Genomic DNA, 24,698 nt, shown 5'->3' with positions numbered 1-24,698 from the left:
AAAACATATCATTTACAAAACAAAAAAGTTAATTGATTTAAATATCAATCAATTATAATTAATTGCACCAAATACTACACCATTAAAAGTGTAATATTCTCTTCCTACTCGATAGTGCAGTGCTATGTTACAAATATAAAACTTTCAATTTTCTTTTAATAGCGGATACTACCGAAACATTAATCAAAATAGATTTTTTTCATATATATATATATATATATATATATATATATAGAGAGAGAGAGAGAGAGAGAGAGAGAGAGAGAGAGAGAGACTAGCAACTTACAAAGCAAAACCCACTACACTATGTACATTCAGTGAATAAATAAAAATGTTGATCGACAAATCCACCAAAAGCTACTACTATAATAAAATGTCCTAATCAGATAAATTAGAAAATAAATCTATTATCCAAAAGAAAAAAAAAAGGTGTAATACACGCATAACATTTAGACAAAAAGCTTAACTAAGAATTTACATTGCAAAAATTCAAATTTTGGAATGATCAAATTTTGAGGTTTCACAACAATAGCGAAGGAGGATGAAAAATCTTATCCTTAAGTTTGCTTTTCTCGAACTCAGAAAGTCTCAGTGGCCGATGATAAACCTCATATAGGGAAATCACAACGACCAGCTCATCCCATCCGACCCCTAGTATATGGTACTAGAGAAGACTTGGAAAAAACGGGATAGACTCCCCAGATGGAAGGATAACCGTCTTGAGATCTGGTTCTCATCTCTTTATCATGTTGTAATCAAAGTCCAAATCCGGTAATCTACGGCCACCCATCGCCGAACCAATAAAATGAGCATCGAGGACTAGAACCCTATGAAACTGGGGAACGGCTTGAGGTCAAAGCATCACAGAAGCATGTACAAATTTAAACATTGCAAAAATCCACATAAAATAAAACCAAAACAAAAATGCATTGAATGTATGAAAAACAAGAAAGATTAGAAATCTTACCCAAACAAAATTTTGGTTGAAAAAAAGCTAGAAAATGCAAAAATCGCCGAAAACGCGTCCAAGAAGTCGAAGAGACGAAGAAGATGCTAAAAATTCAGGAATAGAGGAAAATGAATTTAAAACCTAGAAAAAGTTATTTATACTCGAAAATTGAAGGACAAGATTAAGTGTGTCCAAGAAGCTTCTCAATCAAACGATGGTGACGAAGGGTCGCATCGATTCAAAGAGAAATGCAATCAAAACGATGCTGCGTTAAGGAGTCAAATCATAAGAAGGCTCAAGCAAGACGCTCTCGGAATATCCCGAGGATAAAAATCAATAAAAGGGTTCGATGTATAATTGAATCAAAGATTATAACATATAGCTCCTTACTATTTTTTAAAATACCAAAAAAGTTGAAGGCTACTGCCACTAATATATTTTGTACACTCCGAGCATGCGCTCGGTAGCTCCGAGAATAGGAGGAATCCAACACAAAGAAAAAATCGAATAGGTTGAAGGGAAAACTAAAATAAGGAATGACACGTTCATAAAACAAGAATGGACCCTACTGAGCTGAACTTCGAAGAGAGAGAAAGCTGATAAGTCAAAGATAAGTCAAAGAAATGAAACACGTGTAAATAAATGTAAACTTAAGTAAAGTGCACACCTTGACGGTTATATCGAGCACTCGAAGAAATAACCACCTATAATACACGTTCTGTGAATGGTTATCTCATAACTACCGAAGACGGGCTTGATCACCCCACGTACTCGACCCCAAATACTATAAATAGAGGAAGAAGCCCCAGAGACAAGACAATTTTACTTTTCACAAAAATATGGGACCGGATGATGAGCGCGTATTTTACGTGCGAATCCGCCCTCATTTGACTTGAATTGAGCTAGCCCTTAAGTATTTTTAACGGTTATTGTGAGTTTATGCGACATATTTCAGGAAAATGGTGTTAATTGAAGTCTCGGAGTATTTGATGACAAATGGAAGCGTTTATGACGAAAAACGGGTCAACATGAAACATAGAAGAATTAGAAGAAAAATTCTGGAGCACCTCACGCCGCGACCATATATCCTCGCGCCGCGACGTTCTTTCGGCTTTGGCGTAACTCCTCCAGCAGCATTCCTCGCGCCGCGACTCCTGTTTCTCGCGCCGCGACGTCCTCCAGACAACATCCTTGCGCCGCGACCTTTGTTTCGCGCGGCGCGAGAGGCTTCGACTTTGGCGTGGATTGTTTCCGTTTTTGAAGATTTTGGACCAAATCAATTCAATCAAAAGCCCATTTGAGCTCCGAAAATCACCTTAGTTCCTATATAAACCATGTAACCTAGAAACATACTTTTTCTTTTATTTTTAGTTTCCTTATTGCTTTTAGGTTGTTTTAGAGAGCATTGCTTAGAGAGAGAGCGAGCGTTCTTCGTTGGAATCGACAACTCCGGCGACTCACTTGAACTCACAACCATTGTTTCTCATTCTTCCTTTACTTTTATTTTATTATTCTCTTTTAAATATTGTTGAACTTCGTTTAAATTTCAATATGAATTCGGTTCTGCTTTCCATGCTCATCTTATTGCTCTTCATTATTTTGTTTTGTGTTTTGATTATCATGGGTTTCTTTCGCGGCTAGATTTCTATGGGGTTACGATATAGCTAGGGTTGACAATGGGAAGGGGGTTGTGTTAGGTTAGATTATGCTTGTTTACTCCATCTGTTAATTGCTTGTCATAAATCATGTTTAATGTTTTCTAGTGCTTGATCACCATTAGAATTGTTATCTAGGATTTTTTATTACTCGAGAGAGAATTGGTAATCGTGCGTCTATTCATGGCTTCATAGTTGATCCTAGGTTAGAAAATCTAGGCAATTATTGTAATTGTTTGAACACTTGTTTCATTGCGTGTGATTGTTTTAATAGGATTAGATGCCGAGGGGATAATAATCCGTCAATTACATAGGTTTGCTAGAACACTCGAGAGAGGCTAGTGAATAATTTCGACAGAGTGAGATTAGCGTTTATAGGAGTAGATTTGTTGTTCGAACCCGAAAACCCCCCGACCTAGTTAGCTCCGGTGAAGTCGTGACCCCTACCTTCTCATCTTGCAAAACTCGTATCTTTTTCTCTGCTTTATTTTTATTATTATTCTTGCTACAAACATCTTCTTAGTTTTATTTGGAGTTAATTAGCATCAAGTTTTAGGAAATCGATGTTTCACTAGTCTCTCTGGGTACGATACTCGAATTTACATTCTATATTACTTGAGCGACACACGTACGCTTGCGTGCGCGAGTTATTTTCGCAACACCGGACAGTTTCACCTATCGTTCAGCACCAACATTTGCACTCTCTCTCTTACTATATTTGTTTGTGCGTAGAGATAATCTTGCCTAGAAATTTAGAGTTCTCGGGACTGGGTGCTAGGAACCAAGTGCACTTCGTGATACAATTGTTGTAACATTTTTGTCTGTCAACAATAGTAGTTGAAAAAGTGTATTTACAATTTTTCGTGAGTTCTTTTATGATGTTATTAATATATGTTTAGTAAAAACATGGTTTGTATGCTTACATGAATGGCACCAACAAAGTCCATGAAACCATCCCAAAATATATATATATATATATATATATATATATATATATATATATATATATATTAACCGTTCATTGCTCTTATTTTGATAATTTATATCAACTTTATTCTATAATTGACTTTTATTTCAGGATGACTTATCTAAGTAAACACATTATTAATCAAATGTGTTAATTTTAATTAAAGCTTTCACTAGTACAAAATATAGCATCAGGTGCGACAAAAGTCGCACCTGAAAGCACCACAGTCGCACCTGAAAGTATCATCGGGTGCGACTTTAGATGCAACAAAGTCGCATCTGAAAGTCCGCACCTGATGATTTTAGATGCGACTTGTCGCACCTGAAAGTCATCACCATCAGGTGCGACATTTTAGGTGCGACTTCTCGCACCAAAAGTTGCACCTAAATATACTCCAAAATAAAATATTAAAGCGGGATATATAGTATCAGGTGCGACCAGTCGCATCTGATACTTTCGCGGGAAAGGTATCAGATGCGACTAGTCGCACCTGATAGTAATTCTCCGCCCAATATTTTGGCGGGTTACAGTACAATCAGATGCGACTAGTCGCATTTGATACCTTTCCCGCGAAAGTATCAGATGCGACTAGTCGCATCTGATTGTCTATAGTTTTTTTTAAAAAAAAATGCTGATTCTAATAGAATCAGCCTATAAAAATTAATTAAATAATTTTTTTATTAAATTAATTAAATAATTTTAATAATAATAATTATATAATATTAATTAGAATAATTATATAATATTAATTAGAATAATTATATAAATAATTTAATAGAAATTCTAATATTAAATTCATAAAATTTGAGAATTTACGTTCAATAAATTAAAAAAAATTACAATCTATTCCTTTTGTTTCCCTTTTTCACTCGAAGTCTTCCAATTCTTGAATGCACGGCCTCCTCTTCCGCCAGATCTTCCTCGTGCGCTGCCGCTCGAACGATGTCGCTGAAATTCTACCGAATTTGGCGTCTGAGCATTCGGCATTGAAGCTGGTGACAGCGTCTGAGCATTCTGCATTGAAGCGGATGGCGGCGTCTGAACATTCGGCATTGAAGCTGATGGCGGCGTTGTCCTAGGGTGCATCATCGCGGGGGATGTCTGCATGGGAGACGGATGCTGCTGTGTGTAGGCAAAGAACTGTCGCTGAAACGCCTGCATCTGAGCTCGTTGCTCACGCCTCATCTCGTCCATTGCGGCCAATTGTGCAGCCAACGCTGCTTGTAGCTCGCTAACCACTGGATCTGGAACGCGCCTCGATGAAGAACCTGATGACGAGCTGTCGTCCTGAGCCTGAGCCAAGAGATACGAGGATCTCGAGATTGAGGGACCTATCCCGACATACCAATCTCGACGTTGCCCGAGAACAGTATCCATCGCGTACTGCTCCGTCTAGTCTATGTCAAACGTTTGGCCTGACTCCGCTGCTTGTCGCTGAATATCCTCGACTTGAGTCATAATTCGCGCCTTCAAACATATGTTAAAAAAATTATTAAGATTATCGAAACTTGATTATTAAGTAATTAACACAAGTAACTTACAAATGCTTGTTGCGCCCAATCTATCGTCCAATTGCCTTGATCATCTTGATGTTTTTTCTCCCACGTGTTTAACGCCGAGGCCAAAGTCCCATCTTCCCTACTCTGCAGTTCTTATGAAAATATGAGTAATGTATTTATTGCAAAAAAAATATTACAAAATTAGAATAGACTTACGTTCAAATGTCGATGAGCCAAGAAAGAAATCGACCCTTGTGTGGACTTCGTTTTCTTGTTCTTTGAATTGTCCCTGTTGCGAGTAGACTTTTTCTGCACATATTAAATTGCGTTATAATTCGATTTCATAGAAGATAACATAATTTTTTTTAATTATACATTACATTCCAATCGTCAATTGAGAACTCCTCTATCACCTTCTCCCAATCGTGTTTTTGATATCCTTTTGGGATTTCTTTCTTGGCGACATTTATTTGCCCACAACATTTGCCTAAGAAAGTCCCTGATAATCTAGACTTTTGGTTGCGCCTCATTCGGTTTGCATCGCGAATGATAGTCTGGTCAATCTGATGACGAAAGCAATCCGCCGAAAGCAGCTCCTCGGTCTCATCATCCTTGTACACGAAAGTGTACTCGGAATGAAGTGCGCTCAGAATATTGCCCAACATCAGGGGCGTCACTTCGTTCCAATCACGAAGTGTGACCGGGATATGGACTTTCACCAAAGCGCCGACGCGGTTGTTGAATACTCCTACCTTTTTTTATTGTTTTCCTTACGTCCTGGTAGAAGGTTTGGTTGATTGGGTCATACCTAACAACTTTCGCATCGGGTACCCTAAGCGCTGCTTTTGCCGAAGTAGAGCCTGTTGTTGGTCCCCTTGTTTTCTTAGGACCTTGGGAACCCGGTGTCTCTAGCGGAGACTCATCTCCACCTGCTCCTGAACGGTGTAGCGGAGACTCATCTCCACCTGCATCTGACATCCTGTAAGATGTGAACAATATTAGTAAATAAATATTAGTTTTCTGTTTAAAAAAAATGTGGACGGCACCACGGATTTTATTATTAACAAACCTCACATATGGCGGAGGAAAACCGTGGTTACATACTATAGTAAATAAACATACAAAAAAGATATTACTTATTCATCGTCATCTATGCCTATAATGTTAATATCATCTTCTATATCGACATCAACATCTTCTCCCTAAAAAACGACCCGTCTCTCATTTTCCTCATCGTCTTCTTCATCATCGTCAACGACAGTCACTAACTCAGCTTCATCGGTTTCGTGTCGATGATTCAAACGCTCGATCTTTAGCAACTCTATAGTCAATGGGATTGAGGCTGAGTTGGAGGGGTCAACTTCAGGAATGTCCCAAATCCCTCGATGATTGCATTCCTGGACGATTTCCCAATCGCCGCCTTTAACAAGATCTTCGATGTAAAAAACTTGTTTGACTTGAGTCGCGAGTACGTACGGCTCATCTTTAAACCACTGTTTCGCAGTATAAGCACTCGTTTCTCCAGTAGTCTTATCGGTGTGCACTAGTCGGTTTGCATGATACTTGTCACCGTACCAAATGCATTTGAACAATACAACACTACAGTTATGCCTATAGTTCACGACGATGACGTCTTCCATTCGACCATAGTAAGTGAAATCATCCACAAGCACACATACACCGCTATTTTGAGTGACTCGTTGATTATCGCGACGACGAGTGATGAACTTCACGCCATTTACAAAGCAGCTCGGATATTGATAGGCGACTTGAAGGGAACCGATAGAAAGCGAATAGAGCTCGTCAGACACGTCAGAACCACTAGCTTTCATATCAAAAATCTGATTACGAAAGAAAGCATTGATTAGCACTTGTGCGTTTATCAAAAAATTGCATTGATATTGTGTTATTACCTTCTTTTCAAACCAAATTTTGAACCTCTTTCTATGCTCCGCTTCAATATCGCGAACTCCAGATTCGCTCAAGAGATCCAAATGCTCACTGTTATTAAAAACATTACTTCAATAGCAATATATAAAAGAATGAATTGAAACACATTCTCAACGATAACTTACGTCAAATATGGATCCACTTCAGGACAGTTGGTATAGATGTACCACTCCACGTTCTCTTTCTGTTCATCGTCTAATACTATGGGTTTCATCATCCCATAAGGCCCACACATCTCGGATCGAAAAACAGAGAGCTCTCGCACTTGAAGTTCATCGACACTTTTTTTATCTTCAAGATACCTTGCAACAAACGTTAGAGCTTCTTCTACAACATAAGCTTCCGTAATAGAGCCTTCTGGTCTAGCTCTATTTTTGACAAAATGTTTTAACGTCCCAAGGTATCTCTCAAATGGGTACATCCACCACATATGCACCGGGCCGTCATACAACGCTTCCTCTGGTAGATGAATCGCCACGTGAATCATGATCGTGAAAAAAGCTGGTGGAAATATCATCTCAAGCTTACACAAGATCTCGATGATGGACTCTTGCGCATTTTCAAGATCTTCTACTCTCAAGGTTCTCGAACTTATCAGCTTGAAAAAGTTGCAAAGCTCGGAGATCGTCTGATGTATTTCTTTTGGCACAAAAGGACGTATACCAACAGCCAACAACCTCTGCAAGATCACGTGGCAATCGTGCGACTTCAAACCTGTGAGCTTTCCATCAGCAGTCACATTTTTTTACAAATTCCCAGCGACCCCATCTGGGAATTTGACAGATTGGAGGAACTCGGTAAATCGCTGCCTCTGATCAAGAGTCAAGGTGTACGATGCTCGCAGTTTGTACCACGAATCCCCTTATTTTTTCAAGTGAAGAGCGGTCTTGATGTCCAAGTCCATCAAATCAAACCTCGCCTTATCCGTGTCGTAGTTCTTCTTTTCTAAGCTTAGCATGGTTCCGAGAAGATTCTCGTACACGTTCTTCTCTATGTGCATGAAGTCCATGTTATGCATCAACTCCGAATCTGACCAGTACGGCAACTCGTAAAAGATGCTTTTCTTGGCCCAATTTAGTTCGCACTCGGCTCGCTTTCGTTTTCTGCCCACGGAGCCAGCATGTTTGCCAGTTGTCGTACAAGACACACTAGCCAACTGAGCGAGTATGTCTTGCGGAGTCAACTTCTCGGGTTTACTGTGTTTCTCGTGGCGATCCTTGTAGTGATCGGTGCTTTTTCTCAATCGATGACGCGTACGCAAGAATCGACGATGGTCGTAGTAGATGATCCTGTTTTTGACTTTCAAAGACGGCGTGTCAAGATTGCACGTCGGACAAGCGAGATACTCTTGGCCACTCCATCCCGATAAATAGGATCGAGCCGGAAAATCGTTAATCGTCCAGAGTAGCACGGCACGCAATCGAAACACTTCATCGTTGGCGCCATCTCGAACGCGGAATCCGGTCTCCCACAGTTCTGTCAGCTCTTCGACAACTGGCTGCAAGAACACGTCCATGTCCTTTCCTGGTGAGTGAGGCCTCGGGATCAAAAGCGTCAGCATCAAGTACTCTTTCTTCATGCACAACAAATGCGGCAAATTGTACGCAGTTAGTACCACAGGCCACATGCTGTACGATAGACTCATTTCTCCGAACGGATTGAATCCATCCGCCGCTAGTCCAAGCCGCACGTTTCGAGGCTCTGCAGCAAAGCCTGGGTATCTCTCGTCTAGGTTTTTCCATGTCGTACCATCCGCAGGATGTCGTAGAACACCAACTTCCCTGACACGATCTCTTTCGTGCCACTGCATCAGAAGCGACGTGTGTCGAGACGCGTACAACCGCTTCAATCGATCTTTCAGGGGAAAATATCGCAAAATCTTTTGCGATATCATTTTTCCAGTTGGCTTCCATCTGCTCTCGTTGCATACTGGGCACACGTCGACTTCCGCGAGATCTTTTCGAAATAGGACACAGTCGTTAATACACGCATCGATCATCTCGTATCCCATGCCAAAACGCTTCAGCTTCGCCTTTGCCTCGTAATGCTTCTCCGGAATTCGATTACCAGGTGGATGAGACTTCTTCAAGAGCTGCAAGAGTTCTGTGAACGACATGTTCGTCTAATGGTTCGTGACTTTGAGGTGCATCAACGAAACCAAGAACGACAAAGAAGAAAACTCTTTGCATCCAGGGTACAATTCTGCTTCCAACTCGGCGAAGAGGTCTTCCACTTGCTCCTCTGCACGCACCTCGCTCTGGGTCGGCTCCGTAGCATCGTCGAAATCCTCGTGATCCCTGATATCGTCCACAGCACCGTGCAATCCTCCTATTCCTCTCTAATCTGTTCCTCTGATGGAATCTTCTTCATGAGGAAGGACGACACGCTCGAGCTCGCCGTGATGATATCATTTTGTGTAGCTTGGGGTAAACCCCTTGTTCAGCAAATGATTCCTGACAACCCCGACCTCGTGCCATCTCACATTGTTGCAAGGTTTGCATGGACACCGATATTTGCCATTTTCGTTAGGGAATCTTCTTGCAGCGCGAATAAACTCGTTAACACCGGTTTTGTACTGCAATGTCACCCGATTATTCTCCGTGATCCAATCTCTACTTGGATTGGACATTTCGCTGAAGGAGAGCGAGAAATGAAATTTTTGAAGAGTTATTGATAAAGGACGACGGGGAACAAAATGAAAGAGAGATTATGAATTGTATGTTATTTTGAGCTCGGATTGAATAAGTTGGGAGTTTTTAGACTAATTAATTCGAAACTCTACCGAAATTTCGGCAGAGTTTCCCCTATTATACTGACAAACCAAAAACCTGCAAAATTATTTAAAAACATACACAAACCATCCAGAACTATCCTATAAATTAGCTCAGCCCTAAACCGAACCTCCGTGGTTCGATCACAACATTTATAAATGAAAAACCGAAATAAACAAAATATCACAAACTATCAAAACATGTCACAAACTATCAAAGCATGTCACAAAACTATTTTTCTTATTTAAATTATAATTTCATTAATTACATGTTAAATCAACTACACAAACTTATCACAAATTAATTAACTAATTATAAACTAAGCAACATAAATGTAATTATTAAACTAATTACAATTTCTAGGTAATAATATTTTACTTACAATTAATCTAAATTAATTAAAAGTCAAAAAACATGTCAAAAAACAATTAAAACATGTCAAAAAACAATTAAAACTTAATTTGAACCTAATATAAACTAATCACATTATTAAACATGTGAAATTATCATATTAATACTAACTAATTTACAATCAATTTAAACTTTTAACCTAAACTAATAGAATTATTAAACTTAACCAAATTACTAAACATCAAATTAATACTAATTAAGTTACACATTAAATTAAACTAATCCCATTAAAATTACTTAACACAATATACAATACTATAATATATACATACAAACACATATATATATATATACATATATTATTACACATATATACATATATTAATTAGTAATATATATACATATATATATACTTAAACTAGAAAAAAAAAACACTAACCTTGCGTCGTAGATTCAGCAGGGACGGCAGAGACGGTGAGGTCCGGTGGCTGAGGCGCTGTCGGAGATGGAGCGGCGACGGCGGCGGAGCTGGCGCAGCTCCGGCTGATGAAACGGAGAAAATTAGTGAGAGAAAGACAGAGCCAGAGAGAGAGAGAGAGAGAGAGAGAGAGAGAGAGAGAGAGAGAGAGAGAGAGAGATAACCTGGTGGTCCGGTGACTGAGGATGTCAGAGCGGGAGCTTGTGGTGGTCCGGTGGCCGGCTGAGGCAGCGGAACGTGAGACGGGCGCTTTTGGTGGTCCGGTGGTGGTCGGCGAAGTGTTCTTAGGTGAAGGAATAGTCGGAGAAGAGAGGGACGGAGGAGATGGATGTGGAGTCGGCTAATGAGTTTACAACCGGAGAAGAGAAGTTCGCAGAGAGGGAGAGAGAAAAACGAGTTTACAAAAGTTTCAGCGGCTACGGAGAAGAAGAGACGACCTAGGTTTTTAAACAAACCCTAATAATCAGGTGCGACTTAATCGCACCTGATAACTCTTCAGGTGCGACTAGTCGCACCTGATGCCTCTACCGATGCGACTAGTCGCACCGGATTATAATTAAAAAAAATAAAAATTTCATTCGCCACGTCAGATTAATGAAATAAAAGAGGGGGAGATGAGGCCCGCCTAAAAATTTAAAACTATCTGATGCGACAAAGTCGCACCTGAAAGTTTCAACATATTTTCAGGTGCGACTAGTCGCATCGGATTGTCAAAATCAAAAGACAATTTGAGCGAATTTTTTCGGCTTCTGATTGACTATCCGAGTTATTTAGATGCGACTAGTCGCATCTGATAGTCTTGCGCATCAGAAAATCAATTTTGTAGTAGTGTTTCAGGTCTAGGATCTCCGAATAATCTATGCCGAACCTCATTTGTTGTCTTTCACGACTGGTGACAAACCATTCCATCAATAATTAGGTTTCTCTTGAATCATTGACTACTTCATCGGAATCAGTATGAGCTCGCATTAAATGGAAAACGTTAATGCTTAATGGGATTGAATTTATAAGAATTTAATGGGAGTCATCCTCTTCCAAGTTGGACTTCCAATGATCCTACCGAAGAATTCTACCAGTCATTTGTTATCACCAGCTTTTCCATAAATTATCCAGCTAGAAGTTTTTTCAAAGAAATAGTTTATTAATGTATTAGGCGCTACTTATCCTCTTTTATATATAATAATTATCAAAATATTAATTAATTGACTAAATTATAAAATAAAAAATTAATAATTATTATTTATTATTTTACTCAACAAATTTGAATAAAATGGTCAATTCTTATCATTTTTTTAAAATATAATGTGAGTATCTGCGTTTCTAGCAACCGTTTAAACGTGTTTCCATAACTATTTTCATATTAACTATTAAAAATAATATATATATATATATATATATATATATATATATTACTTAATCATATATATATGATATTCGTCAATCATCCCGTACTGATTTATATTCACATTTTCCAATACAAAAAAATAAAAATAAAAAATTGTAATTACGCTAGTTGACATTATATTTGTAAATTAAATTTATATCATATTTATTGCTAATTACGCTCGTTGACATTATATTTGTAAGTAAAATACCAGAAACGAGAATAGCTTAAATACAAACTATTTAGATTATTATTTCACACACATGATCAAGTGTGCAGCTGGAAACATATCAGATGCATCCAAATTATTTGCAACAGGTAGGGAATTTCAAGCATACGATAATATAACACAATACGCGAGAAGCTATATATATATTACATAAATATAAGACTGTGAAGCTGTGAAATATAACATTTTGCTGCCCTAACCAATGTGAGGGACCTTGTACACAGTACCGTCTGACTTCCGAACCCAAATCCAAACCCTATCGCACCGGAAATCGGTAGTGACCATTGAGTCCTCATCCACAATGACACCTTCAACAGCAGGGTTTTCCTTCTCTATAATCTCCTTAGCCACCGTTCCTTGAACGTGCAAGAGCTCGGGCCACGAATCTTTTCCTATATGTTTCATAACGCATTACGAAATTTGATCTTTATTATGAGATAACGAAGAGTAACATATAACTTCTGGCAATGTTATTACAAACAGTATTAGAGCTTTCTACATAATCAGGTAAAAAATAAAAATTACCTGAGCATTCCGACATATTTGCGCCTTTCTATATGTCTATTTGCAATTGTGATTTTGTGTAAAGGCTAAGCAGACATGGTGGCATTTATAGGGAAAATACATATAGCTCGCTGATATTAGGCAGATCAAATGTGAACGATTCATAGAGAAAGTCCCAAAAATTTATGTCATATGTAGAAAACTCGTAAAGGTTGGAAGATATCTAACGTAATGTGCATGACTTTTGTTGTATATAATTGCTGTACGTAACACCAGGTATAAAAAAGAAAACAATGTCCCGAAGCGGATCCATATACACCTTCTCTGAATTGTCTTCGACACGGCACTATTCTCTAATACCTTTAGAACTTTGATGGTGTCCATTTTTGACCTTTTTCAAGAACTCATAAGCTACACCTATGTGATTTAACAAAGTAAGGCACAATCCAACCATACTAGCAATATAAATAAATAAATCAATCTTGAATCTCCGTTCCGTCAAACACAATTCTAAATTCAATAATACAACCTTAGGAACAAACAATTATAAAAATCAAATATCCCATTCTTAATCTAACGCATCTTAAATATCTCAAAAATAAAAAAAGCAATAAAATATCTATGAAATAATATTTTTTCTCTCAATAACGCAATTCAACGCCGTGTAGTTTTGGCAGTTCCGTCGAGCATGGCAGGATGGACCGTGGCGAGATGGAGCGCGGGAAAAAAGGGTTGAATTGAGAGAGGAGAAGAGGATGAAAAGAAGACAAGCGAAAAAACAGACGAGAAAAGAAAACAATATTAGGATTTTAAATCTGATTCTAGTTTAAATTGACAACTTGTCGCGGAGAAGAATATTCTCATCCCGGCAAGAGCTGTTAAAAATATTTTATTTATTGTTTTACTGAACACACTTCCATGTTGGAGAATATTTATGTCGGGAAATATTTATGTCAGGGGGTTTCCAGGCACCGGACCTCAGGTCGATAAAAGTGCTCGTCATATTAATTAATATTTATGTTGTCATTTTCATATTGACACCTACTTGTTGGTGGATTTCAAATTTCCGTAGTAGGTGTTATTGTTTTTATGCGCTTTAATTAGTTTTGTTTTGGCTTTTCAATTTTATACTCTCAGTCACTATGCAAAATCATATAGTGAAACGTACTTTTAAATAAATTATGGTTCCCAATTTTATATGCAGATTGTTATTTTTTTTTTATTTTTTGTGAAAGGTCGAATAAATCAAGAGATAAAAAAAATTGAAGAATGTTAAACATACTCATATAGACAAAGAGCGGAGAGTTCTAATGAAGGTTAACTTCTTTAGTTATAGGTATACTGCAAGAATACAGTCAATTTGATGGGAGTTTCTGTAAGATCTTTAATTCAGTTTTTCTGTTTATGAGACTTTGATTCATACTAAAAAGGTAATTTATGGATTTTTGTTACATTGTTTAGTTATCTTTCTCAAATAATTGAAACCTTAAGTATTTTGCAAAAGAGATAAGTTTATATCGACTAGTTATGTAGAGAATTATTGCGAAATAATCCGTGCACGCAAACATACGTGTGTCGCTCAAGTAATATAGAATGTAAATTCGAGTATCGTACCCACAGAGACTAGAAAAATAATTATTTCCTAAAACTTGATGCTAATTAACTCCAAGTAAAATTAAGAAGATGTTTGTAACAAGAGTAATAATAAAACTAAAGCAGAGAATTAACTACGAGTTTTGCACGAAGAGAAGGTAGGGGTCACGACTTCACCAGAGCTAACTAGGTTAGGGGTTTCGAGTTCGAAAAACAAATCTACTCCTATAAACGCTAATCTCACTCTGTCGAAAATATTCACTAGCCTCTCTCGAGTGATCTAGCAAACCTATGTAATTGACGGATTATTATCCTCTCGGCTTCTTATCCTATTAAAACAAGGAAAAATGGTATGAAATAGCCAATTCAAACTATGACTTTTACAAAATAGCCATAGTTTCATTAGGTATAACAAAATAGCCAATTGAGAGTACAACGACTTTTAATCCTGCCTCGATTAATTTTAATCCATCCGTCATAAACCTTACATTCTGTCTTTATAGTTTGTTGGGATTAAATTTAATCCAACCTAGATTAATCTTACTTTGGCTAGTTTGCTTATAGTTGACAAACTATGGCTATTTTGCAAAAGCTTAAGTTCTATTTGGCTATATAGCCGCTTGACCCTTAAAACAATCACACGCAGTGAAACAAGATTTTAAATGATTACATAAATTGCCTAGATTTTCTAACATAAGATCAACTATGAAGCCATGAATAGACGCACGATTATTGATTCTCTCTCGAGTAATAAACAATCGTAGATAACAGTTCTAATGATGATCAAGCACTAAAAAGCATTAAACATGATTCATGAAAAGCAATTTAATAGATGAAGCAAACAAGCATAATCTAACCTAACAAAACCCCATTCCCATTGTCAACCTTCGCTACATCGTAACTCCATAAGACTCTAACCGCTAAAGGAACCCATGATAATCAAAATGCAAAGCAAAAGAATTAAAAGCAATAAGATTAGCATGAAAAGGAAAAACAAATAATTTCTTAAAATTTAAACGATGTTCAACAATATTTAAAAGATAACAATAACATAAAAGTAAAGGAAGAACGAGAAACAATATTTGTGAGTTCAAGTGAGTCGCCAGAGTTGTTAATTCCAACGAAGAACGCTCTCTCTCTTAGCAAAGCTCTCAAAAACAACCTAAAAGCAATAAGGAAATTAAAAATAAAAGCAAAAGTGTGTTTTTAGGTTACAAGAGTGGTTTATATAGGAACTATGATGATTTTTGGAGCTCAAATGGGCTTTTAATTGAGTTGATTAGGCCCAAAATATTCAAAAATGGAAACAAGTCACACTAAAACTGAAGCCTCTCGCGCCGCGCGAAACAAAGGTCGCGACACAATGATGTTTTCTGGAGGACATCGAGGCGCGAGAACTGGAGGTCTCGGCGCGAGGAATGCTGCTGGAGGAGTTCCACGGAAAGCCGAAAGAACGTCCCGGCGCGAGGAAGGAGGGTCACGGTGCGTGGAGCTCCAGAATTCGTCTTCTAATTCTTCTATGCTTCATTTTGACTCGTTTTTCATCATAAACGATTTCGTTTGTCATCAAATATTCTGAGACTCTCAAATAACACAATTTTCTTGAAATATGTTGCAAAAACTCACAATAACCGTTAAAAATACTTAAGGACTAGCTCGATTCAAGTGAAATGAGGGCGGATTCGCACGTAAAATATGCCCTCATCAAACCCCCCCAAACTTGAACTTTGCTTGTCCTCAAGCAATACAAAACCTAACAATAAAAATAAACTCGCCCAAAGAAGCTATATAAAAAACGACTAATGATCACAATTTTTAGCAAAAGTCGAGTGTATGTTATGTGCCTCAACCTATCAACAATTTTCGGAACCAAGTCAACTCATGAATGAAACCAAACAAAACTGAGTGACTAGATGGTCTTTATGCAACACTCTCCCAATTGATGCCCTCGTGTGGAATTTTTGTCCCGACGAGATCGCGATCAACTCAAAAAATTCGTTTATGCTCTCTAATGTCAAATGCTCAATTAAAACAAAAATTATGAATTGAATACCATAATTCTTTTCGCCGCTCACTCTCCACTAATGCCGAATACTTACCGAAGAAATCAATAGGGCTTTGTTGGCTTGTAACGTTAGGCTAGGGTCAATGGTAGGATAAAGAAGGAAATAGGCTTAAACGTCAACCTTCGCGACTCCAATTTCACTAAACACTTTCATTCTCTCAATGTTTTCATTCACTCATCCAATCCCACATTCTTGGCATGAATTATCGCCTTTTTGAAACGCTTCCTATCTCTTGTCGTGTTCGAACCCAAACTTCATCTCACCTCAGGTTTGTTTCTAACACACTAACCTCTAAAAACTTACTACCACGCCAATCAAAAAAGTAAAAATAAATCATTGCGGTAAATAAACACTTTCTTTTTCTCTTTTTTTTTTCTTTTCTTCTTTTTTTTTTCTTTTTTTCTTCTTTTTTTTTTTATTTTTTCGACAGACCATATAAATAATCAAAAGACAACAATCACCGGCGTGGTGTAAACACAAAAACACGTAGATGCTAGTTGTTATATAATGTACAAAACCCAAACTAAAAATTCACTCAAAGTCTTTTAGGAGTCACTAATTTAATGGAGTTTTTGTGGGACTTAAACAAATATCGGCTTGGCTCTTTCTGAATAAGTAACGAGAAGGGTTAGCGTTTGGCTTTTTCTGAAAAGGGTGCTCAAAGGGATGTTACGGGACGGCTTTTTGGCTTGGAGTGGCTAACAAAATGAAGGCCTAAATCATTTTTACTCGGTTCGTATCAAGTCATTTCGCCTCGAAGAGGGCTAGAACGGTTCTTAGTGTCCGTGAGCTAATGTCATTTAAAAACATGATCGAACCTCTAAGGACTACTCAAACCCTGGGACGGCGTGTGTGCATATAGAAAGACAACTACTAGGATTGTGTCACGCAAACCACAGTCAAATCACAATAAAACGCATGCTTCGGTTTCAAAATTGACTCAAATCCGGAAAAAAAAATACTAGCACCTTATGGTATCATTCGCACACAATGGATAAAAACACTCTAAACATTCTACTAACATGTGATTAACAACCAAAATTAAGAAAAGTAAAAAGAAAAATAAATACAAAATATATACAAGTGAACCCCCGCAAAGGTAATTACCCCCCTAACTTAGAATCTACGTTGCCCTCAATGTAGAACGAGAAAACGTGAAAGAATACTTACCTTGTGGGGGTAGTCAAACTCCCATACTCGTTGTCGTCATCCTCCGGTGGTGGAGGTGAGTGGTTATATGGATACCACGGTGAGATTTGATCGTACGACATCATGAGCTCATCTGGATACGCCGGATACATCGGCATGTTTGGGATACGGAGATACAGAGAATACTTTGATGCACATGGCGGTGATAAGACCACCATGACCAAGGAGAACACTTGTCGAAGGCCTCGCGCAAAACACCATTTGGTCGTGGATGATTCTTCCCACGTCGAACGACTGGCCATGAGTGATGCAATCTAGCAAAGCTAGACGCTCGTGGTTGACTTGGTGTGGCCGGACATTCGGGGAGATGTTGGTGCAAATGAAATACTCCCATGCTTTGGTGAAGAGGTTTAGCCCCTTGATGCTGAGGTAGTCCAGTTCGAGGCTCGGTTTCCCTTCTTCATTACGTACATCGCACCCGGGTGAGCGAGAGTGCGAAGCCATTCGTTGTACGCGGGATTGATGAGCATCAGGAAAAGCTCATCTTCTTGAGGCACTCGCACTTTAGGAAATTTATTTATAGCTGCCGGCTAGATGTTCCCCAAGACGCCTCGAACCTTCAAGACATGCCCCGACGTTACCGAAAGATTGGTGTAAAAATCCCGAACGACTTGCGCTCGCTCTTTGATGTCGACCAATGCTTCCCATTTCTGGCTTTTGATTTGCCGGAGCATGTTGCCGCATCGCTCATCGACTTGGAGTTTGCGCTCGGCGATGAACCCCTTGTTTGCGATCGCGTCCCATACTCTCTCGGCGCCATCGACAAGGCCAGGCGGATGTGAGAGATCCGACGGGACCTCTCGGGCACGCTTTGATGAATGTCGGTATGAGGAAGCTCGGGAAGTCATCAACAAAACCCACAAATGGACACAAAACAGCACAAACAACCCAAAATCAACAACTTTTCTCTAATTCATCTATCACATTTCAATTAAAACTAATTATCTCTCTCGGGCATTTTATCGAACACGTGGTGAATGTACAAATTTGTAAAGAAAATCATGAAATCAAGCACAATAAACCACACCAATTCAACCTTATGTGTTTATTCAACTCCTAAACATACAAATTATCTACATAGAACTCAAGAAAGTCAACAAATCGGAGTAAATAAACGTTACCTTGAAAGTCTTGAAAGTAGGAGGTAGAACACAGAAAAAAAAACTTCAAATTGAGAGAGATTTTCGCATAAAATCAAGAGTAGAACAAGTTAGGAACGATTTTGGTGAAGAAAAATGGTTATTTTGGTGAAAATTTCATGGAGAATGAGAGAAGAGGAGTTGGGGTTTGAGAGAATTCGGGAATAATTATGTTTTTTTTACGAAAACATTCGCTCAAAATGCTTTTAAATGACCAATTCTCGGGTCAAACCCGGATCCTCGCGGCGCGACCTGTGTTTCTCGCGCCACGAGAACCCTTTTTTTATTTTTTTTATTTTGTTATAGCACGCGCCACCGGGTGTAATCCTCGCGGCGTGAGGTTCAAAAGCCGAGACAGACATTTGACCTCGCGGCATGCGCGAGAGTCACGTGCCGCGTGTTGTTCAGATTTTTTTTAATTTAAAAAAAAACACAGAAAATTAAACTAAAAAAATTAAAAATAAAAATAAAAAATACAACGAAAGAAATTCCATGGGTTGCCTTCCACGCAGCGCTTTAGTTAACGTCAATAGCTTGATGGAGTACCTTTTTTCATGGAATTGCGGTGATGAGAGTGACCACATTTTCACCTTCGAAACATCTCTGAAATAGGGCTTAACCTGTTGCCCAGTGACCTTGAATTGCTCGCCTCTTCGGTTCTTCAATTCCACCCAACCATGAGGATAGACTTGGACGATCTCGAATTGTCCGGACCACCTCGACTTCAACTTTCCGGGGAAGAGCTTCAGTGGTGAGTTGTAGAGGAGAACTTGTTGGCCTGAAATGAGCTCCTTCCGAATTATATGCTTGTCGTGCCAAGCTTTCATCTTTTCCTTGTAGATTTTGGTATTCTCGTAGGCGTCGCGTCTGAGCTCGTCGAGGGCGTTGAGTTGGAGAAGTCGTTGATGCCCCGAAGCTTTGTAGTCAAAATTGAGCCTCTTCATAGCCCACAATCCTTGTGTTCGAGCTCGACCGGCAAATGACACGCTTTCCCATAGACGAGGTGGTAGAGAGACATGACAATGGGCGTTTTGAACGCCGTGCGATAAGCCCAAAGTGCGTCGTCGAGCTTACTTGCCCAATCTTTCAACCGTCTTCTCCAAGATTTGATTGATTTCTCGGTTGGAGACTTCCGCTTGAGCATTAGCTTGAGGATGATAGGCCGAAGCTTTTCGGTGAGTGACGCTATATTTGATGAGGATGGCGTCGAATTGCATGTTACAGAAGTGAGAGCCTCCATCACTAATAATGGCTCGAGGAGTACTGTACCTTGTGAAGATACTCTTTAGGAACTTGAGAACCACCTTTCCGTCGCTTGTTGGTGTGCCTTTGGCTTCGAGCGATTTCGAGACATAATCCACCGCTAGGAGAATGTACTTGTTGTTGTAGGAAGACGGGAACGGGCCCATGAAATCGATCCCCCAAACATCGAACGGCTCTATCTCGAGAATGTTGGTGAGAGGCATCTCATTGCGGTTGGAGATGTTTCCTGTTCATTGGCACTGATCTCATGGGAGGATGGCTGTGCGGCAATCTTTGAATATCGTCGGCCAATAGAAGCCCCCATTGTAGGATTTTCGCCGCCATTCGATTCGGATCAAAGTGCCTGCCACACTCTAGGTCGTGACAATGTCAGATGACAGAGTCCATCTCTTCTTCGGGCACGCATCGCCACACGATCAAGTACGCGCATTGCGGATAAAGAATCGGTTCCTCCCAATAGTATCGCCGGACCTCCGAAAGGAATTTATTCTTATGGTATGTCTTGAGGTCCTTGGGAATGACTTTGCCTACAAGATAATTCACAATGTCATCATACCATGATAACGTTGCCTCTTGGATTGCCAGGAGCTTCTCGTCGGGGAAGTCGTCGTTGATGCTTTTGGCTCGGTCCGGAACGTGAGCGAATGTCTCGAGTCTTGAAAGTGGTCGGCCACCAAAGTCTCCGTGCCTTTCTTGTCTTTCACTTCGATTTTGAACTCTTGGAGAAGGACCCATCAAATGAGACGTGGTTTGGCGTCCTTCTTGTCCATGGGATATCGAATCGCGGCGTGGTCGGTGTAGACGATCACTCTATTGCTAATGACGTATGGCCAAAATTTGTCGAAGGCGAAGATCACGGCCGTTAAGAGTTCGGTTCGCATAATAGATTGCACGGAAAACCTTATCTTTACGTTGCCCAAGAACCGCACCCATCACCTGATTGCTTGCGTCACTCATGATCTCGAAAGGAAGGCTCAAATCCGGCGCGGTGATGATCAGAGCGGTGCTGAACTTGTGCGGTGAAGGCTTCTAGGCACTCGTCGGTGAAGTCGAATTTGACATCTTTCTCAAGCACCCTGCACAACGGCTTCGTGATTTTGTAAAAGTCTTTGATGAAGCGTCGGTAGAAGCCCGCATGGCCGAGGAAGCTTCGGACCCCTTTAATAGGGATTTGAAGCGGTAATTTTTCGATGGTGAAAATTTTAGAACGATCCACCTCCAACCCTTCTTTGGAAGCTCGGTGGCCAAGGACGATCCCTTCCTTCACCATGAAGTGACACTTCTCCCAATTAAGCACAAGGTTCGTCTCTTCACATCTGGCAAGTACTCTGGACAAATTCTCGAGACAAAGATCAAATGAGGGGCCAGAAACATAAAAATCATCCATAAGTACCTCAATTGTTCTTTCCACCATATAAAAAAAAATAGCCATCATGCACTGTTGAAACGCAACTGGTGTGTTGCATAGCCCGAATGGCATTATCTTGAAAGCGAAGGTACCATAAGGGCATGTGAAGGTGGTTTTCTCTTGATCCTCTGGCGCGATGGTGATTTGATTATACCTGGAATAGCCGTCGAGGAAGCAATAATACTTGTGTCCGGCGAGACGATCGAGTATTTGGTCGATGAAGGGAAGAGGAAAATGGTCTTTCCGGGTGGCGTTGTTGAGCTTCCAATAGTCCATGCAAATCCGGAACTCGGTCACCGTGCGGGTGGGGATAAGCTCGTTGTGGTCGTTCTTGACCCCCATTATTCTGCACTTCTTTGGGACACATCGGACTCACCCGCTTGCTATCGGAGATGGGGTAAATCACGCCAGGGTCTAGCCACTTGAGAATCTCATTCCTCACCACTTCATTCATGGCCGGATTGAGTCGTTGTGGATGCTCGACCGAGGGACGGTGATCGTCCACCAAAAGAATGCGGTGGATGCAAAAGGAAGGGCTGATTCCCTTAATGTTTGAGAGCGTCCATCCAATCGCCGCCTTGTGCTCATGTAGCACTTCTAGAAGCCTCTCCTTCTCCTCCTCCTCCTCCTTATTGAGGTGATTTGATATAATCACCGTGAGAGTGGAATCAACACCAAGGTAGGCGTATCGGGGGTGAGCCGACAACTCCTTGAGTTCTAGAGTGTGTGGCTTTTGGATGGACGGTGGAATTTGAGCTTGAATCTCTCCCAAACTTTCGAAGAATTTTCTCCGGAATGGTTCACATGCATCCATGTATTTTGCATGACCTATTGCTTTACTTTCAACAAACTCATTAGTAAAATCGAATGAGTTCAAAAGAAATACCTCGAGTGGGTTCTTGGATTGGTTATAGAAGTTGGAGATGATGGAATTGCACATGTCGATCCAAATCACGTCATCGCTAGCTCTCGAGTACTTCATGGTATTGAAGACGTTGAAGATGACATCCTTATCTTGTACCCTTAGCTTTAACTCTTCCTTTCGGAAATCTATAAGAGCTCCTCCGGTCACAAGGAATGGCCGCCCGAGGATGATTGGAATGTCTCGGTCCTCCTCCATATCAAGCACCACGAAGTCGGCGGGAAAATGAATTTTCGACTTTGACGAGAAGATCCTCTATCACTCCTCGTGGGTACTTGATGGATCGGTCCACCATTTGAAGCGTGATCCTCGTTGGCTTCACCTCTCCGATGCCGAGTTTCCCAAAAATGGAGTATGGCATCAAGTTGATGCTTGCCCCCAAGTCGCACAGCGCCCTGTTAAAGAAAGTATCTCTAATCACACACAACACAATGAAGCTCCCCGGATCCTTCATCTTTTGTTGAAGCTTCTGTTGAATGATGGCACTACACTCTTCGGTGAGGGTAATTGTGCTACAATCCTCGATCTTTTGCTTGTTGGAGAGGATGTCCTTTAGAAATTTTGCATAAGCCTCGGCGAACGGGATATTGATCCAGAGTTGCTTGAACACATCGAGGAATTTTCCGAACTTCCTATCGAGCTTCTCGTCCTTGAGTCATTGACGAAATGGAAGCCTTCGGATGCATGACCGGGGGCAGACGTGGAGGTGGTGCGGCCGATGCAGAAGGCTTGTCCTCATCCACCTTCCCTTTCTTCTTGTCTATGTTGTCGATCATGTTTCCGCTTCGGAGGATGATGGCGTTGTCTCGTGACCTCGGATTGATGTCGGTGTTGCTTGGGAGAGTGCCTTGGGACCGAGCTTGCAAGGACGTGGAGAGTTGCCCCATTTGTGTCTCAAGATTTTGGATTTGAGCCGATTGATTCTGTAGCGCGGTCCGAGTCTCTGTCATGAATGCTCGTGGAGCGTTTTATTAAGGTCGTGGGCGCTCCCCGTGCGCCGCGGCCGTCCCGATTGTTCTAAGGACGTATTCCTTCAGTTTCCCATCTTGAATCAGGGCCTCAATCTGACGCTTAAGTTGATAGCATTCGGACGTCAAATGCCCGTGATCCTGGTGGTATTCACAGAACTTACTTTGATCCCTCTTGGCGGGATCCTTCGTGAGAGGAGTTGGACTTCCCAGCTTGTCACGGTACAGAGCCAAGGGTCATGACGGAGAGAACTATCGACCTCCCGGTTACCTTCGGTACCCCGGGAGGGCTCGAGGTTACCCACATCGTGTCGTTCCTTGTCGTGGATCAGCCCTTGGCATACAATATCATCGTCGGCCGCCCGACTCTCAATCGGTTGAAGGCCATAACGTCCACGTACCATCTGATGATGAAGTTCCCAACCGAGAAGGGGATCGCCGTAATGCTGGGAGACCAATCAATGGCGAGGATGTGCTACATCCAGGGCGTGGATGGAAAAGGGAAAGGAATGATGGTGAGCATCGTCTTCCAGCTCGGGGACAAATTCCCCTGCAAGATAGAGGAATGAGGCACCTTCGGAGAACTGGACCAGAGGGGCGATGTCGAGCGTCGAAAGGTTGAGACACCGGACGACCTCGTTCCCGTCGTGTTGGTGTTGTCAATGGTGCCCACAAGAAGAGTTGTAGTCTTTATTTTGTACATTTGATGTAATAAAGTCTCATGAAGACTCTTGCTTGTAATTGCCTATCTATTCATTAATAAAGTTGAAACGTTCATTCATTCTTTCTTTGTTTGAAGCTTTATGATAAAACCTTAGTCTTTTAGTCCATAAACAAACTTAACAACTTACGAAGAGACAAATGTAGATTTGCATGAACAAACTCTTCGTAGTTTGCTTAAAACGATATATTCGCAATCTTAGGGTCAAAGGACTATTGACCTCAGTATGATTGTTAGAAGAATCTATGATGTCTGGTTATGAGGCATTGAGAGTTGGAGACTCTATAGTTCTTCTAGGTATCTTCCGAAGGTACTGAATTGACCAGTGCACTTCTAGAGACAAGATAAGAACAAACCATTTAACCTCTTATTTCTCGAAGTCAGTATGTATGAATTGCATCATGCTTACCTTAATCCTGAAATGAGAGATGCCATTTCACACCTTAGTATTCTCATTTGAGAAAGTCAAAGTTCGGACTCACTATGTGATTCCGAACAAGGCCTATTGGTGAAATACTAAGTTGTGAGTCTGTCATGAGTAACTTTGTGAAGTTCTCATAGATATGGAATTCATGTACAAGATTGCTGAAATGCAATGTATGTCACCTCATGCTTTGTTCCTTGGAGTGTGAATAAATGAACTGGCCAGTGTCCAAATTGAGTCCTGACTCT

At 40.3% G+C, this 24,698-nt stretch overlaps 2 protein-coding genes across 2 annotated transcripts; both read right to left on the bottom strand.

The window, feature by feature from the left end:
* Positions 1-5,534: 5,534 nt before the first annotated feature.
* On the bottom strand, positions 5,535-7,322 carry LOC149393339 (uncharacterized). The gene is made up of 3 exons (XM_089618415.1): positions 7,146-7,322; positions 6,984-7,071; positions 5,535-6,911 (listed from the first exon to the last, which is right to left on the bottom strand). The coding sequence occupies exons 1-3, from the start codon at positions 7,253-7,255 to the stop codon at positions 6,273-6,275; spliced, it is 837 nt and encodes a 278-aa protein (XP_089474541.1). The 5' UTR covers positions 7,256-7,322; the 3' UTR covers positions 5,535-6,272.
* A 12,492-nt stretch (positions 7,323-19,814) lies between these two features.
* LOC149393338 (uncharacterized) lies at positions 19,815-20,210 on the bottom strand. The gene has a single exon (XM_089617986.1). It carries the CDS (start codon positions 20,208-20,210, stop codon positions 19,815-19,817), a length of 396 nt encoding a protein of 131 aa, XP_089474112.1.
* Between the last annotated feature and the right edge of the window lie 4,488 nt (positions 20,211-24,698).

Source organism: Urtica dioica, chromosome 6 (assembly GCF_054948205.1).
Source record: "Urtica dioica subsp. dioica isolate 48M chromosome 6, U.dioica_male_clone48M_v1_H2, whole genome shotgun sequence".
In the NCBI taxonomy this organism is placed as follows: Eukaryota; Viridiplantae; Streptophyta; class Magnoliopsida; order Rosales; family Urticaceae; genus Urtica; species Urtica dioica.
The sequence above is the reverse complement of the archived record's forward strand: the minus strand, read 5'-3'. Positions and strand labels throughout refer to the sequence as shown.

Bases quoted from the DNA above. Each gene is read 5' to 3' on its own strand.
- LOC149393339 (XM_089618415.1), bottom strand. From the start codon at position 7,255: ATGTGTGGGCCTTATGGGATGATGAAACCCATAGTATTAGACGATGAA. The intron at 7,072-7,145 runs GTAAGTTATCGT...TTTTAATAACAG, and splicing joins GAAGTGGATCCATATTTGAC to TGAGCATTTGGATCTCTTGA. The intron at 6,912-6,983 runs GTAATAACACAA...TTTCGTAATCAG, and splicing joins AAATTTGGTTTGAAAAGAAG to ATTTTTGATATGAAAGCTAG.
- LOC149393338 (XM_089617986.1), bottom strand. From the start codon at position 20,210: ATGCCTCTCACCAACATTCTCGAGATAGAGCCGTTCGATGTTTGGGGG.